The sequence below is a fragment of the Pyxicephalus adspersus genome, chromosome 4, assembly GCF_032062135.1.
Source record: "Pyxicephalus adspersus chromosome 4, UCB_Pads_2.0, whole genome shotgun sequence".
In the NCBI taxonomy this organism is placed as follows: Eukaryota; Metazoa; Chordata; class Amphibia; order Anura; family Pyxicephalidae; genus Pyxicephalus; species Pyxicephalus adspersus.
The window spans coordinates 4,586,088-4,604,625 of record NC_092861.1 but is presented as its reverse complement, the minus strand read 5'-3'; the positions used below and the strand labels follow the sequence as shown (position 1 = coordinate 4,604,625).

Genomic DNA, 18,538 nt, shown 5'->3' with positions numbered 1-18,538 from the left:
GTTTGCTTACAAACAAACCCACCCTTTCATGCTTTTATAATGCTAAGCACGGAGAAAGACACTGTGACAGCTAAGGCCAACTGGCTTCAGTTGTCAAAGTGCTATATATATATATATATATATACTCTATGCATTCTTTTTGCTTTTCAGGACTTTCAGTACAGTAAGGCAGAGTTTACAAGCCAAACAAACTGTAGGTTTGTTCTTAAGTTGAATTTGTATGTAAGTCGGAACAGGTACATTATTTTAATAAATGCAATTAGGACAAATTATTAGTCAGCCTGGTGTCAGTTCCTGTATAAAATATAAAATATAAAATAATTGCATTGTTTGTCTTGGTCATTAAATAGTTACAAGAGTTTGCAGCACAGCAAAAGACTTCTTTTTCAAGTCATGCAAACCGCCCCCTCCCCCCATCAAGCCTCCATCCTGCACACAAACGAGCAGGGAAGCCCTGATATATCTAGGAGTCACCTGTATGTGGGATGTCCTTAACTCAGGGACTACCTGTGTATATATATATATATATATATATATATATATATCCCACAGACCATTCCATTGACCTATGATCCATCCCCCAGGATGGAAGTGGAAGGAAAGGGAAGAGACATTTTCAGCAAGGATAACATTAAAGGTCATTTATTATTTTTATACACTTTTTGGTCCCTAAAAAGCAGCAAACATTAGTACCAGTAGTAGCAGTACAACAGTAGTAAGAGGAGATGTGCGCTGGACACGAAGAATGGCTGGATGCTGGCCTAGGCCCGGGAGAGGAGCGGCACGGTCATATTCTACCTGGATTGGAAATGGTTATGGAGTTAAGGTGCGGTGGATATCACTCTGTGCAATCAAACAGCCTCACTGCAGAAGGAAGAACATAAAAACATGGTGTGTACCCAAAAAAAAATTTAAAATTTATCAAAGTATTAGAACAACAACGTAGCATATTGCCATTACCAATCCCTATATGAGACCTGGTGATCCCGATAGTGAAAAACGTCCTGACTTATTGTGACTAGTGTTGATGTTCGAATTCCGGTTGTCCCTATATTGGACCCGAATATGGCTGTTCGAATTCGGGTGGACCCGACCCAAATTTTGCTGCATTCGACAGCAAAAATTCAGGAGAAAAAAAAATTTTTTTTTTTTTGTATGTGTTTTTTATTTTAAACTTGTTTTTTTTTTTATTTTTTACAGGTTATCCTACAATGACATTATGAATCATAATGTCATTGTGGGATTCCTGGACCGTGGGAACTTTATCTGGGAGTCTCCTTATTAAAGGGGTCTTCCAGATTCCAAAGTCCTGCTAAAAATGTTTATAAAAGCTGGCATTGTTTTCAGTGGAAGCTTTCATAAAAGCTTAAAAACGCTTGAAAAAGCCTCCATTGAGTTCAATGGAAGCGTTTTCCCTCGTTTATCCAGCTTTTTAATTTTTTAAGTTAAATTACACAAACATACACATTAATAAAATAATTTTAAATTAAAGCCTTGTCCTATTTTTTACTTATATTTTAACCCTTTCAGGGAATAAGTAAGGGGATTTATGTACCCCTGTACTCATTCCCCAGGGTGGGGCGGTGGATATCTGGGAGTCTCCTTATTAAAGGGGGCTTCCAGATTCCAAAGTCCTGCTAAAAATGTTTATAAAAGCCCCCATTGTTTTCCATGGAAGCTTTCATAAAAGCTTAAAAACGCTTGAAAAATCCTCCATTGAGTTCAATGGAAGCGTTTTCCCACGTTTATCCAGCGCTTTAATTTTTTTAATGTTGCAAGCAACCTTTAAGATAACGCTCAAAAACGTGCCTGAAGGAAATGTCCTGGTGTAGATTAGCCAATGGGAATGCAGTCTGTGTAGACTAAAGCTGCATACACACGTCTAATAATTATCGTTAGAAACGACTGATGAACAACTGATTGGCCAAAAAAAGGGACCAAGGACACCGACGAAAGAGGATTGTCGCTGGAAATGAACGACCGCCACGGTGGATCTGATTGGCTGACGATCTTTCAATATCTATCGTGTACGGTCATTCAGTGATTGTGCATGTGTCTGCGGTACACTTTCTCCTTTACATGTCCCTCCCTGCATCGTTCAAACGCTTGTATCTAGCGTGTGGACGCTGTTGGTGGATTATATATGAACAATCATATTGTTACAGCATGTACAGAATTGTGCACAATATGATTGTTCAAGTATAATCGTGCATAATCGTTGATCGGTCGTAATCGTTCATTTTCTGGAGGCTGTAGAAGCTCTACACAGTGCTGAAACAAACCTGAATTTTTCTCCCATTGACTTTAATGGTGTTCGAATTCGATGTTCGACCACCCGAATTTTTTTGCTATATTCGAGCGAATAGCTGCCGAATTGAATAGTGAGCTATTCGACCAACACTTATTGTGACAACACTCATTGTAATGAATATATAGAAGAGCAGAGTTGTCAACCACAGGAAGTGTGTCAGGACTACAGATCACCACTTATTCTGAGTGATGTTTCTCTTCCGTTTCTCATCCACTGAAAATGGTTTTCTTTGCTTGGAGTGTAGTGAGGCAGAGTTTAACAAGCCACAAAGGGGCTGATTTAATAAAACTCTCCAAGGCTGGGGAGGATACACTTTTTCCAGTGAAGTTGAGTGATCCAGAAAACCTGGACTGGATTTCTTAAAAGTAATTTTCTATTTGTTAGCAAATGTTTTCAATCCTGCATCAGAGCCATTGCAGGTTTACTGGATCACCCAGCTTCACTGATGAAAGTGTATTCTCTCCAGCCTTCCAGAGCTTTAATAAATCAGGCTCAAAGTCTTTATTACTGTCTATGACCGCAAGTATCGAGTCTATTCCTTTCCTAGGAGATTGGGGACTGCTGACTGTACTTCTTGATGACATGATTGCCCATGGGGGCCTTATAGCTTTGCTTACAAACAATCCTGCCTTTTCATGTTCTCACAATGCCTAGCAAGGAGAAAGACACAGTGACAGCTGAAGCCAACTCGCTGCAATTGTCAATGGCCCTAAGTATGGAGTGTCCTCCTGCCCTATGAATTGGGAACAGCTCACATTGGTTTCTGATCACATGATCAACTATAGTGACCACATAGGTTTGCTTACAAGCAAACCTGCACTTTCATGTTCCCACAATGCATATCACTGAGAAAGACACCATGACAGGTGAAGCCAATTGGCTGCCGTTGTCCAAAATCAATACTTATATGCAACTGGATAGAACTTACACAACTTCTTTCTTAAATCTCTTCAAAGCTTCCTCAGCCACCAGCTCGGAGAACTTTGAATCCTCCATGGTGATGTGTCCAGGTACTGTGAAGGTGAAAGGCTCGGAGTCGAAAAGTTTGACTGTCACGGTTGTGTCAGATGGAGACTCTCCGCTTGAGGAATAGGCCTTAGAAAGGAAGACCAGATCATGATTTATTGATTGGAGGGCCATACCAAATGGGATAGGAGGGAAAAAAAGTGTGAGGGAAGGAAGGGTGGGTGACAGAAAGGGCAGAACAGAAAAATTATGGGAGGAAGACAAAGAGAAAGCAAAGGAGGATGGAAGGAAGGAAAGAAAATAACAAATTGTTTGGAATTGGGATAAGAACGGAAAGAAGAAAATGAAGACAGCAAGGAAGGAAGAAGGTATCGAAAGAATGGAGCAAGGACAGAAGAAAAGAAGGAAGCAAGGTACAGGATGCGATAGAATATGAAATGAGTTCTTGTACTGACTGTAGACACATGGAAGATTCCATTCGGGTCATTGTCAGTGATGTTGGCCAGCTTGGACACCCAGCTGTACTGGTGACTCAGGTCTTCAAGGATTCCGGTGGTATTCAGCATCTTCTCCCGGAATTTCTGTAGCAGCTCATCATACATCTTGGTATACCTCTCTGCCAAGCGAACAGAGTCTTCAAACTTCTCCCGCAGTTTTTCTTGCATTGAATCCTTTCCAGAACAATCTGACATGAGTGAAAATATACAATAAATCATCAGTTATTATTATGTATTTTTCCTCGAACTTCTGATGGGTCCGCGAAATTTCGGCAAACCAATTTCGCGGACCCATCGGAAGTTCCAGGAGATCATTAAAGGAGAATTACCAGGGCTGCATTCATTCATGCAGCCCTGTGAATCCTCCTGTGTGCAATCCCTGGGCAATAGAGTTTCATTAACTGATCCCTAATCTACACGCCATCTCCTTCGGCATGGTATTGAAATAATTTGTATAATGTTGAAATTGTTAGCTTTGTTGGAACTGTGCTTATGTTTTAGGGGTGGAACAAGGTAATTTGCTTGGAGGAGGTATAATATAAATCCCTGGTTGGATGTCTCCTAGATGTTAATAATTTCTGCAGGCAGCTGAAGATGTGTCATTAATCTTGCCAAAATATCTGGGACAGGATAGTAATTAGTAAAGAAGATAATTCTTTTGGCATATATAACACCCTACAGCATGTCCTGGGTATTCGCCATCAGGACTGGTCACGACTAGACTACATCAAAAGGAACTTGGCATAGGTCTCCTGCCTCTATTTGGACCCAGTGTTAGGGTAAATGCACACGTTTTTAATATTGATTTGGTAGCAGTAAATAAAGTAAGGGGAAAATGACTAATTTGGCAAATTATTTATTAATATGACAATTTGGTCTGTATGTGGCCATTAGGAAATTGGGTTGAGGCCTGTGGTCAATTGAAGAAAAAAAGGGAATCAACAGGTAGAGGGATAGGGGGATTTGGTTTCCAAAGAGGGACAGTTCCTGTAAATGGGAATGTTTGGAGCTATGAATACGTTTGTTGAGTGAAGTGTTCTGCACAAGAAGCCCAACCATCCAGATAATCTTGTAAGCCAAAAAAAAATGTCAGGGAGATGGGGTGTAGATGGTAGAAAAATGTCAGCCTCAGCTTTTTGCACCATGGGCAGCACACCTGGCATTGCTGAGTCATTTCCGACTGTACGGAAAGAGATTTGGGCATAACACTGCATTGCAGGTCACAAGACTTTCCCACAGCGTATACCAGCAAAGCACCAACCTTACAGCAGAATTGTGTTCCTCTCTACGTTGTACATAAATATTCCCTGTCTGGTCTACGTCTTCCTATTCTTGGTCAGCCAGTCCACCAAGACAATGGTGCTCCGACCATCCTTACCTACTAATATCATCACTGGGGGCCTTGTGGTCCAATTTAAAGAAAGACCTGGCACAGACAGCCAATAGCACAGGGGTGTAAAACTCAAATACACAGTGGAACAAAGCCTGAGTTTGACATCCCTGCAATAGAACATGTCCACATCATGTAGAAGTGGATATCCAGAAGATGGGCTCATTGAAAAAAATAGCGCATGGTGGGCTGGAAGGCAAGAAGGCATGGTGCTGGAACATCATGTGACTGTAGCTGAGCAGCAGTTAAAGAGGTGAAAGTAAAAGTGGTGGAGGGTTCTTGTTGGGATTCCAGAAAAATGGTTAAAAATAGCTCACAGCAATCAATGAGAGATCATTTTTCTTACCAACAGTACCCATCATACACAGAAACTTACCAACTGCCAGAATTTCCTTGCACTTCTCACACTTGTCCTTCAACTTTAGGCAACCGGCAGTATTCCTCCTGAGTTCCCGACATACTACTTTGTCATCAGTAGAATTACTGATTCCTAAGGAGGAGAATTTAGAAAAAAAGTGTGGGTAAAACTGATGTCTTCTACATGGCAGAGGTGAACACTTACAAAGAACAATATAACACTTTGAAGAAATCTCTGGATAACTTACCATTGAAGTGAGGTCCTAGCTGGAGCATCTGGTGATGCCTCTCCATCATCTTCTGAGCAGCTTCAAAAAGGGAATCAAAGTTGCTGGGAAAAAATGGTTCAAATAGAGGGGACCTTTCCTTGCGAATACGTAAGGCTGAAACTGGGGCATTGATTCTCTGGAAGGGGATTGGTTCCCATTGGGGAAAGTTAAAACCCTGGAAAGGTCTGCTGAAAAATGGCTTCATGTGGTCAAAGGCCTTGACGCTATCATGGAAGAGTTCATGCACACTGTCTTCTACAATGCTGTAACCGCCTTCAAGATCTTCCAGCGTCATATGCTGCTGTTCATCTTGCTTGTTCAGAGTGTCTATTTTCTCGCCATTGACCCAAATTGAAAAAGGGGAAGTTCTGTTCAGGAAATCTTCTAGCTGCCAGGGGAAAAAGGGACACAGTTTTTATTACACCGGGTGGCATTTCCATTGCATGGCATGTATGTTTGTTTGGTACTGATGTGCTCCAGGTATGCCAACAACCCATACTTTAACAAGGAGCCCATTGTACAAATGAACTTTTTTTGATGTGTAGGAGAATCTATCGTATCCTTATGGCCTAAGAACAACTTTTAAAGTTTAGTTCCTCTTTAATTCCTCAGCTAAGACTGGCCAAAGACTCTGAAGCAGACCAGGCAGAACGTCAATGGTTATAACAAGGGAGATGTTGACTATTGCCAAAAACATAGAATCAACTATACAAAGAATCAGAGAAACAGGGGTTTTGTTTTGGCCATTAAATGGCCAACTCCAATGACCCATTGTCAATGCATTTCGGACAATTGAGGCTTCCTGTTCATTAGAGCTTTGATAGTGTTAGATTTGTTAGTTGTGAGCTTTGCAGTCTGTTTTCTTTGAATAAAACAATATTCTGTAGTGTCTTTTGTGCCTTCAGTGGACTGTTTTGCCACTGCAGAGACAAAAGGAACCATGGAACACTGTTACCATACTAGGAAAAAGACAACAGTAACCATGACCAACAGAACTAACACCACCAAACCCTTAAGAACATGGACCTCCAATACCTGTGGCCATTGACCTTGTTTATTGGGAAAACCTCATTGAGTGATCATTGTTTTCTAAGCCTATGAGGTTTCCAAGACTTTCTATGTGCTTATAACACTCTTGAACGGCCTTCACAATCTTTATATTTTGGGCAAGACCCACTTGGAGAACCCTCTACAGGTCAAATGACCCCCCCCCCCCGGTTTAGATAGTAGGAGACTGGTTTGGAACCTTTGGCTTTGGTATCTTCTATTCAACCAGAAGTATTAAAAACCAAACCTATTAACTTTCCTGATCTACTTGAAGGTCTCAGAATGCAAAAGACCACCAGGCAACTGTGATTTTTAGAAGGACGTGGTTTCATTTTGCTCTCCAGTTTCTTCTAAAATGGAGTTAAGAGCCTGTGCTCCAAGTCTTCTTATTCCCCTACACGCCTCTGACAACACTTCTAAAACCAAAGGTGGGTTTTCTTGTTGGTTCATGATAGCACGGAGATATGTGGCATCTGTTTCCTCCTGTCTGGTACTGAGATGTCTGTTAAAACTAAATTTACCCAGAAGGAAATGAAGGAGGCTTCAATATTTTCTTGTGAATTTAATTTATTTATTTAGTTTTATTTTTTAAGTTGAAAGTTTTTAAGCTCCGGAGAGGATGGACTGGTGTCTTCTTTTGTGCCTATTGCCTATCCTTATTAATGTCAATTTAAGGGATGGGGTAAAGATACCATTTTATCCAAGGCCCCATTCTGCCTTAATCCATACCTGCTGCAGTGCCATGCAAGCAGATTGGAGATACTGTGAATGAGCTGGAGATAGGTTCTGACTTGCCAATACAGTTTAGGTGGAGGGTTCCAATTATGCACATTTAAACCAATGATGGTTTTGGGAGCAGGGGGTATTATACTTGCTCATACCATCACGAATGAAAAAGGATTGTAATCCCTGACATAGCCAACACTTAAGCCTGGGGGAGGGTATGGTACACGATCCTTAGGAGAAGAGGTGGGCATGATCTAAGTATGGGGAACCCCTGTCAAAAGATACCCTGGGGCCTTTAGATTTGCAGCTTAGACGTAGAAAGCCTTACTAGATGTGCTCCAATTTCTGTATTTTATTGAAACTGAAGGTAAAAACTTACCTGACGCCCAACTAGTCCCGATCCGCTCCTGCAGGTCTTGGCGTAGAACCTGACGCAGGTCTGTTTCAGGCAGGGCTTACATTCCTCCCACAGTGCCAGCATTGTGTCATTGCAGATTTCCTGGTTCTCAGAGAGCTGCTGCTCTGACTCCAGAGCTTGCTTCAAAGCATCCTAAATATAATAAGAAACAATATATTTGACTTGTATCAGACCAGAGTAAAATTTTTTTAAAAAGAGGACTGAAGTTCCATAATATATAGCATGGATAGATGAAAAAAGTCAAATAATGACCTCCTTGTTCTTCTTGGTCTCCTCCAGTGTACGAAGGATATTCTGGTGCTCTTCTCCTGTTTGTTCCATCAGCTGTTTCATCTGTCGAACTCCAATCAAAGCATTCTCAAACTGTTCAGTGATGTACTTGCTTCCCTCTTCTGAGATTTCTGCAGGATGAAGACACACAATAGAATTTCATCAAGATGAAAGACACACATGAAGACACATATTACAGCATGAGGTTCTACAAGAGACCTGGCTGCTAAAAGGCTCTTCGGAAGGTACATGATCTTTGGCTTATCATGGGTTCAAGGAGGACATCAACACACCAATCAGCATGGAGGCCTTCTAGCTCCTTAATAACCAAACAGGGTCATGTGACTTATTCTATTTAATTCATAGGCCACCATAATTATTTGATCCACTTAACTATAGCATACACTCATTGGCCACATTATTAGGTACACCTGTCCAACTGCAAATGTCTATTCAGCCAATTAAATGGAAGCAACCCAATTCATTTAAGCATGTAGATATTGCCAAGACAATGTCCAAACTGGCCAGAATGAAGAAGAAAGGTAATTTTGCTGTGGCTTGGTTGTTGGTGCCAGTTGGTTTCGTCAGAGCACTCCAAACCTTCTCTAGGGCATGGAGAGACCCGAGAATGGTTCAAGTGACGGTTCTCTGGGAGAAAATGCCTTGTTTATGATGGAGGGCAGAAGAGAATGGGCAGACTGGTTTGAGCTGATAGAAAGACAATAGGAACTCAAATGATCACTCATTACACCTGAGGTCTGCAGAAGAGATCTCTGAGTGTCCAACCTTGAAGCAGATGGGCTACAGCAGCAGGAAACTACACCGGCTGCCATTCCTGTCAACTAAGAACAGGCACCTTAGGCTTCAATTTACATGAAATATCCAAAATTGGACAAGAATATTGGAAAAATGTTGGCTGGTCTGATAAGTCTCAATTTTTGCTTTGATTTAGATAGTACGTCAGAATTTAGCATCAACAACATGAAAGCTTGGATCTTCTGATGGCTACTTCCAGCAGGTTGGTGTCACAAATACCAAAAACCAAATTGGTTTTAACATGACAATGAGCTCACTGGACTTAAATGGCCTCAAAAGAGCACCACTGGGATGTGGGGGAACAGGAGATTTACATCATGAATATGCAGCCAACAAATCTGCAGCCATTGTGTGATGCTATCAAGTCAATATGGAGAAAAATCCCTGAGGATTATTTCCAGCACCTTTATGCATTTTGGCAAATCTGAAAGCAAAAGGGGGACCAACCCCATACTAACAACAGGTAGACCTAATAAAGTGACTGGAGTGTATATTGTATGTCACAACGATCAATTTTTCCTAGCTCTAATTGGCTTTCGGTGCTGAAAATAAAGGTTGCCATGCTGAATATTGATCATCACAGCTCAGTTAATTGAACCAATCATCTAAGAAAAATAATTACTGCTCACAGGGCTGGAAAAGCTGAGTGTTACCTCACCTTGGGGGAAGGTATGGCACAAAGTGTTACAAAGAAAACTTTCAGAAATAGAGGGGTGGAAATGGATGAAGAAAAAGAAGAAAGGATATGCAAGGAAGGACAGGATGGGGGAAAAGAGCCAGGAAATATGAAGGAGAGAAAGTCAAAGAAGAGGAAAAAGGAAAGGATAACTAAGATCAAACATGAAAAGAAGGAAAAACAAAAGGGCTGGTGAAAGGAGGAAGAGGAAAGGAAGGTGAAAGAAAGGAGAAGGAAAGGATGAGAGCAAGGAAAGAAAAGAAAAGGGCAGATAGAGGAAAAAGGGAAATACTGAAACTGTGAATGAGTGAAAGGAAAGGATAACCAAGATCAAACAAGAAGGAAAAAACTGAATTGGATGGTGGAAAGACAGATGTGATGAAAAAGAAGGGAAGAAAAGAGAAAGGAAAGAAGGAAAAGTTGGAAAGGAAAAGGAGGGGAAAACATGAGGGGGGAAAAAGGGAAAATGAGGAGGCAGAGGAGCAAGGAAAAAGGAAGAAAACTGGAGAGCAAAAGGAAAGGAGAAAGTGTAAAGGAAGGTGGAAGGAAGAAAAAGGAAAAAATGACAGCAAGGTAGAACAAAGAAGAAAGAACAGGAAGGAAGGAAGGGGAAGGAAGAGAGGAAGGAAGGAAGGAAGGAAGGAAGGGAGGGAGGGAGGAAGGGAGGAAGGAAAGAAAGAAAGAAAAAAGAACACGAAGGAAGGAAGGGAGGAAGGGAGGAAGGAAAGAAAGAAAGAAAAAAGAACACGAAGGAAGGAAGGAAGGAAGGAAGAAAAGAAAGAACAGGAAGGAAGGAAGGGAGGAAGGAAGGAAGAACACGAAGTAAGGAAGGGAGGAAGGAAAGAAGGAAGGGAGGAAGGGAAGAAGGAAGGAAGGAAGGAAGGAAATGAAAATAAAAGGTAGGACAAAGAAGGAGGAACAGGAGAAAGAACAGAAGGAATGTTCAAAGGAGAGAGAATGGAAGAAAACAGGAGGAAAGAAAAATCACAGAAATAAAAAAAAGGTAGGAAAAGAAATAAAAGACAACCTTGGACAGTGGGTGGAAAAAAAGGAGGAAGACAGAAAATGATTGAGGAAAGGAGGATGGAAGAAAAGAAGGGAGGAAGTAAGCAAGGGAGGAAGGGTAGAAGGAAGGGAAGTAGTACAATAACAATAGTAGTAGTTGTAGTACAATACCAGATACCCATAATGCCCCAGGGCACTGATCACACGGCACTTACTTTTCAGGCTCTCGGGGGGTAGGATCGCCCCGCTAATGTTGAGAAGAATGGCCACCAGAAGCAGCGATAGAGGAATTATCTTCATCATCTCTCCAGATGTCTGTATGGGAAGAGCACAAATCCACATGAAGACATCAGATAATGCTAAATATACCCCATACCACAAGGGGGCTCCACCTTCCTGGCCAGTACCCCATTTACACCCTCTGTACTGCTTTATTTATATTTATTTTGTATTCTAAGGGTTGTTTGGTACATCACCCCGCTCCCCCTCCCACACACACACGCCTGGTCGGATAAAAATAGGACATATGACACAACAGATGTTTTTACGTAATTCTTCCCAGAATTGGGAAACTTTTGTAACATCTTTACAGTAAGAGGTGGAAACTCAGCTGTGAGCTCAACCAATACAAGTCAGCTGTACTCATAAAGTCATTAGAAAGACTGTTCCTAAAATTCCCCAATAGTCCTACACCAACTATCCCTGATATCCACAAACAGTGCCTAACCTGTTATCCTATATATCCATTGTAGTCCCTTCTGATTTTAATGTCTGCAGGCAGTCCGTGAGCAAATGGAATAGTCCCACTGTCCTTTCCCACCCATTCTAAATTTCTGTCTTTGATATCCACATACAGTCCCTAAAACAGATGTCACTCATATTCTTGGTAGTCCCTGTTTTTTTTTTTTTTTGTTAATACCCACAGACAATCCTTGATATCTCTGATATCTATGGCGGTCACTAGATCTTCTGTCCTTGATATCTGCAAACAATCTCTGGATAGCTCCTTATCCCTCTGTCCCTGATATCAATGCATAGTTCCGTATCCAGTAATCCTTGATATCCATGGTAGTCCCTAAATCATCTTTGTTTAATATCCACAGACAGACCCTGGACCATCAATCCTTGTTATTCATGAAATCCCTAAGTTTTCTATCCTTGTTATTTTCTGCCCCCAATATTAATGGATAGTCCCTGGGCCAGTTATCCAAGACATCCAAAGTAGTACCTTAAACTTGGGCCCTTGCTAAGCAAGCTGTCCTGATATCCATGGATGGTCCCAAATCCAGCTGTCCCTAATATTCATGGAAAGCCCCTCAGCCCTCTGTCCCTGCTATCCATGGATAGTCCCCTAGTTAGCAGTCCCTGATATTCATGGCAGTCCCTAAACCTTTTGCCTGCTGATTTTCATAGACAATCCCAAGATCGGCTGTCTTTGATATCCATGGTAGTCCCTAAACCTTATGTCTGATTTTCATAGACAATCCCAAGATCGGCTGTCTTTGATATCCATGGTAGTCCCTAAACCTTATGTCATTGTTATCCAAGGACAGTTCCTGAGCCAGCTATCTCTGTCATCCATGAAAGTCCCTAAGCCTTCTGTTTTTTATCTACAGACAGTCCCTAGCAAGATACCATGTATGGTTCTAGGCTCAGCTGTCCCTAATATGGGTTGATAGCTCCTGAGCCATCTGTCCCTGAAATCAGTATGAGTCCCTAAGCATCCCTGTCCTCGATATTCACAGACGGTCCCTGAGCCAGCAATACCTGTAATTCATGTTAGTCCCTAAGCCTTTAGTTCTTATTATCTGTAGACAATTGCTGAGCAAGCTGTCCCCAATTTCCATGGATAATTGCTGAGTCATACATTTGAGCTAAAAATTGCCCCTCCCCCTGTATTCTAGCACTTTAAGCCCCTCCTTCTGTTCAGTTTGACCACACCCCCTCACTGTTTCGGCAATTGTAGCTTTGGTCTTTTATAACAGCTCCCCCTGCTGGGCACACACCAAGAAGCCTTTTACTCTGTCATTTAGAAAGTCAGATTTTCTTTGGCTGCAATCACAGATTGAAATGAATATTATGATTTCCCATCTGGCCTTGCGCATCCCTCCCAGAGGACCCCGGCCCCCGGCTGGGAGCGGCGATCACTTTCAGCTCCCTTTGGCAAGATCTGACCTTGTCAGTTTTTGTCAGCAATACCTAAAAGCGAACGCCAGATCTGTTGATTTAGAACAGTACAAAACAAATTCTTTTCATCCTCAAACCTTTTTTTTTTTGTTTAAAGCTTAAAGGGAAGGTGTCACTGAATTTAAAAAGCACCGCACACCATACATGTCTATTTTGTTTTTTCAACATACTTCTGTAATCACTTTCAATACATCTCTGTGCTGCTGATCTCCTGTGGTTCTGCCACACAGCCTGGTTTTTCTCTGCTCTAGTTTCACTTTCACTTACATTCCCCCATTACCACCTGCCACTTTTGCTGTCTCCTTCAATCAGCATACTCTTTGCACTTCAGCACATCTAATTGGCTCCTTGTGCTGCTTCTCTTTCTTTGAGCTCTACTACAAGTCAGCACTGAATGCTATATCAATGAATACAGAGCTGCCTGGTGTTCAGGATATTGATTAGGGTGGCATCAGGGATATGTGGTGTTATAGATATCCCTCTTTCCCATCTCACTGTTTTAGCTCAGCTCTTAATGCTACATCTGGGGTCAATCAGATCTTCTCATTATCCATGACTGACTGACCACTGGGGGCGCTATTGTAGGGCACTTTTTTACCGGCCTGGATGGGGGCAGCAGGCATTCAATGCCAGGTTGCAAAAATAGGCCATACTGACAGTTTTCATTCTATCATTGCTCGGCACTGACAGTACAAACACGAGCGAGATTCCCATCCTCGTCCTCATAGTTACTGGCACAACTGGGACACGGAGCCGATGAAACGCAATAATTTATTCTCAGAGTGTCACACTCTCTAATCCCCTATACACAGAAGCTCTGTAGATTTGTGCCAGCCTCCGACTAAATCCTCTAAACTAATCTCAGCCAATCAAGAAATTCCTAAGAGGCTGAAAAAACCTAACATAGAGCACCAATGTATCAATCGGGGTGCTCGGTGACCATATGACTTATCAATAGGAATCTACATAGCTGGAGGATGTCTGAGATACCCATATAGGAATGGGGGAAATGGAAGATCTGTGAGGCAACAATCATGGACAGATCCAAAGCTGCAAATAACAAAATCAATAACTCCATGGGGGAAAATTTGGTTTTTGCCCCTGTCCACCCTTGGCTGCCCTTGTGGGCTTTGGGAGTCACCCTGCTTGGGGTAAAGTAATACAATAGCCATACTTTATGGGTAAGAGGTAGTGCATATGGAGCAGGTAGGTAAGAAATGGGGTACTGCATCACCCACCAAAAAGTGCTACCAGTATTGGGGGAGGGGTCATTTAAAACACCCCACCCCTCATGAAACATGAGATAAGAGGACCTATCTATTTTCACTCTGGTAGACCCTCACACCAAGCAATTAAAAAAATCTCCAGAATTTGCAAACTATTGCCAATTCTCCCTACTGTTCTCAGCAAAGTAAGACCATAGTTCCCAGGTCTACATACCTACTGTGCCCATCATAAGGGTCCCCAACTAACCCTACATTGGGTTCCTAGCTCTGTACACCTGTTGGGCAAATTGTGAGGGGTACCTACCATCCCTGCACTGACTTCATAGGTCTACATACCTACTGTGACCATTATAAGGATCTCCAACTACCCCTACTTTGGGTGCCTGGCTCTGTACACCTGTTGTGCTCATTGTAGGGAGTACCTACCATCCCTGTATTGACATCTCAGGTCTACATAGCTATCGCGCCCATTATAAGGGTCTCTAACTACCCCTAAATTGGGTTCCTGGGTCTGTACACCTGTTGTGCTCCTTGTGAGGGGTACCTACCATCCCTGCACTGATTTCTCAAGTGTAATTTCCCCACACCTGCTGTGTCCCCATCACCCCTGCTAGATTTTGTAACAGGAGATGCTGGAACACCCAAATGTAGACATGGGCATCTAACCTGCCAGGTACACAATCAAGAATATTAGCAGATTGATCCCACTTCTAGAACATACAATACCAACAGAAATCCAGAGACTGGCACCAGCCACCAAGGGCCACCTAGAGCTATACCATGACTTTTGAACTGGGATTGGACGTCGCATTGGACCACCCTTGAAGAACCCTGAATTCCTTTTGTTGCATCAGCGCTCCAGCTGGCACAGAAACCTGACCCTGTGTGGCAAGGGGTATAATAATGATCAGAGTGTAAAAGACCAAATCTACAAATGCAGAATACAAATGATACATTTCAGTAAAAAAACAAAACATAAAACACAAAAAAACATAAGAATAAAAAATAATAATGAAAAATGTATAAAAATATCCTAAAAATGCCTCTGAAAGGAACCCTCCCGAAATCTCTCACTCCAAAACAATGCCAAACTTACAATGCACTTTTCTTTTACATTATAACTGTTTTGCAATGATAATGACTCTGCAGCCTTCGTGTAAAAAAGCCATCAAAGAGAAAACCTTAAACGAATAATAATTAGTGGAATACATTGTATCACGAATTCCCAAACTGATACTTTTAGATTGTCAGCTCCCAAGGTAAGAACCCTCTCCTTGGTATGAGAACATTCTTTGTTGCTGCCTGTCATCACATTCTGCATCATCTGTTTAGATTTCTATATTTCTTTAATGCATGAACCACGCATAAACTAATGCTATACTGCACCTTGTACAACGCCACAGATGATGATGGCGATATATATATTAGAAAGTGCTAAAATATTATGTTATTAATTAATTCTAAAATATTATGTTAATATTAATATTATTATATTATTATTAATAAAATTACTTGTAACTGGCCAATGTTACCAGATGGGGTGTGATAAGAAGGAGCTTACCTGGGGTTGTCAGTGCAGTGTGTGTGAGCTCCTGGCAATCAGCTGGATGTGCAGCAACTCCTGAGATGCTGACAGTATATATAGAGCTCCTTCTTCTCACACTGAGTCATCAGACAGGAATGTACCAGCAGTTTTTGTCTGCAGAGCTTTCTGGAAGAGTGTGCATCCTCTTTTTTTTTTTCTGGAGCTGCAATGACTGTTGATTACCTGTAGGGGGCGCTCAGGGATGACAATGGCACTTAATTCTACTTCTCAGAAAAAGGGATTTTATCTGCCAAGTGCTTCAGAGTGATTGTAATACATGCTGAAGTATTGTTTAGTTTCCAGGGGGAGATAATTAAACAAACGCTGCATTCTGTGAAAAAAAATAAACAATTGCAATATACAGTATAAGCCTTGAAAATATTGCTAGGGGACTTTTGCAAGATTTACAGTACAATTAAAAAAAAAAGGGTCAAAACAAAGAATTTCCCATAATTCCCACCCATAAAACCACCCACCCCCATTCCCTGCACCAGAAGTCGGTGAATAATATTAAAAGTTATGCTGGCCTTACATGCCTACGTCTTGATACCCCAAAGCACTTACAGTAAGTGAAAGAGATGATTAGTTTTGCCCCCCCCCCTCCCATTTATTAAAATCAGCAGGTAAGACTACTGTAACCTCCTCCTCTCTGGTATTGCACTAACCCGACTCTCTCTTCTACAATCTATCATGAATGCTGCTGCCAGACTCATCCATCCTTCCCTCCGCTCCTCTTCTGCGGCATCACTTTGTAGTTCTCTCCATTGGCTTCCATTTCACCTCAGAATCAAATTTAAGCTCCTGTGCTTTGCCTTCAAATCCCTACACAGTTATTGTCCCACTTACATATCTGACATGGTTAAAAAATACTCCCCCTGCCGCTCACTCCGCTCCTCCAATGACCTACTAATGACTTCCTCACTCATAACCTCATCACACGCACGAATACAAGACTTCTCTAGAGCTGCTCCAACTCTCTGGAATGGTCTTCCTCGTCCTATTAGGCTTGCTCCTACTTTCTGCTCATTTAAAAGAGCGCTCAAAACCCATTTTTTCAAACTTGCCTACCCGGCTTCTTCTGTTTTTTGAAACCATCACTACTTCCCACCACTACATATCTCCCATCCTATTGTGTGATACTTCCCCCACCTACTAGATTGTAAGCTCTTCGGGGCAGGGTCCTCTCCTCCTGTATCACTGTCTGTATTAGTCTGTCATTTGCAATCCCTGTACAATGTACAGCGCTGCGTAATATGTTGCCGCTATATAAATCCTGTTTATTAATATTAATAATAATAATAATAATAAGTGCCCATTCACTGAATAGGGTGGAGTTTGTTAGTTACAGCCAATTGTACAGAGGGGAGTAAATAATGTCATGCACAGTGTGCTAAGGTAAAGTGATCAAAGTATACTACATGCAGTACAGTATAGAGTATAGGGTGGCCCAGAGTATGTCAGGTACAGCAGAGTATACAAATTACAGTATCTGTTGTAGTGCACAGTGTACATAATGGCATTAGAGTATGTCACATACAGCACAGTAGGGGAATGAGATGGCCTAGAGTATGTCAGGTACAATTACTAATTGCCTTTTTATAATAAAACCAGCAGTTGCATGCCCATTTATTGAAAGTTTTAGGTACACCAATTGCAATTTTGTAATCATTTATAGTATGGAATATGTAAGGTATACCACATAGTTCAGAGAGGAGTTGTGTGGAGTATGTGATGTACTGCACAGTGTAGAGTAAAACTGTTCTGTGTATGCTATACATAATATAGAGATGGGGTGGGATAGCCTGGAGTATGTCGTGTAAAGCAGACTGTACAGAGTAGAGTATGTAATACACCACAGAATAATGAAGCTTAGAATATGTCACATACAACACAAAATACAGAACGGGGTGCTCTAGAAGGTGTCAGGTACCGCAGAATATACATATATTGCACAGTGGAAAGAGTAAAACTGTTCTGAGTATGATATATACATGCAAAGTGGGATGCCCTAGGGTATGTTAGGTGGAGTAGATTGAGTAAAGTATGTAATGTACTACACAGTGCACAAAATAATGAAGATTAGAGTATATCACATACAACACAAAATGCAGAATAGGGTGCTCTAGAATGTGTCAGGTACAGCAGAACATATATATATATAAATATATATATATATATATATATATATATATATGTACTGTATTGCACAGTGGAAAGAGTAAAACTGTTCTGAGTATGATACATGCAAAGTGGGATGGCCTAGGGTATGTTAGGTGGCGTAGATTAAGTAAAGTATGTGATGTACTACACAGTACACAAAATAATGAAGATTAGAGTATGTCACATACAACACAAAATAGCGAATAAGAATCTAGAATGTGTCAGGTATAGCAGAATATACATACATGCAGGGGTGTAGTTGTAAAAAAAGAAGAGGGGGTACGGCACAAGCCCACCCCACTATACCTATGCCTATGTGTCATTCAAAGATGAAGAAACTACCCCCAGAGTGACGTCATGATACCAGAACATGCCCACTCCCATGGCAGGTCTGAGCCTGTGTTCAGGGAGACAACTTGCCCACCGCCCTGAGCTAAAATTCCAAACGGCAGACATGGTCCGAGGCTCTGGCCGGTGCTCCACATCAGCCAGAGCCGCGTTAGGTACAGCAGATTGAATGGAGTATGTAATGTACTACACAGTGAACAAAATAATGAAGCCTAGAGTATGTCACATACAGCAGAGTATGGAGAAAGGGATGATCCAGAGTATCAGAATAGTACCACCTAGAA

General features: G+C 41.6%; 1 protein-coding gene across 3 annotated transcripts; it reads right to left on the bottom strand.

Moving 5' to 3' along the window:
* Positions 1-626: 626 nt before the first annotated feature.
* On the bottom strand, positions 627-15,877 carry CLU (clusterin). Of its 3 annotated transcripts, none has more exons than XM_072407256.1 (9): positions 15,723-15,877; positions 10,964-11,063; positions 8,234-8,382; positions 7,943-8,113; positions 5,770-6,178; positions 5,541-5,654; positions 3,733-3,962; positions 3,240-3,406; positions 627-864 (listed from the first exon to the last, which is right to left on the bottom strand). In XM_072407256.1, the coding sequence occupies exons 2-9, from the start codon at positions 11,049-11,051 to the stop codon at positions 852-854; spliced, it is 1,341 nt and encodes a 446-aa protein (XP_072263357.1). In that variant the 5' UTR covers positions 11,052-11,063; positions 15,723-15,877; the 3' UTR covers positions 627-851. The 3 variants fall into 3 exon arrangements, with proteins under 3 accessions (XP_072263357.1, XP_072263355.1, XP_072263356.1); XM_072407254.1 differs by lacking the exon at positions 15,723-15,877 and adding an exon at positions 14,941-15,027; XM_072407255.1 differs by lacking the exon at positions 15,723-15,877 and adding an exon at positions 14,883-14,987.
* Positions 15,878-18,538: the final 2,661 nt, after the last annotated feature.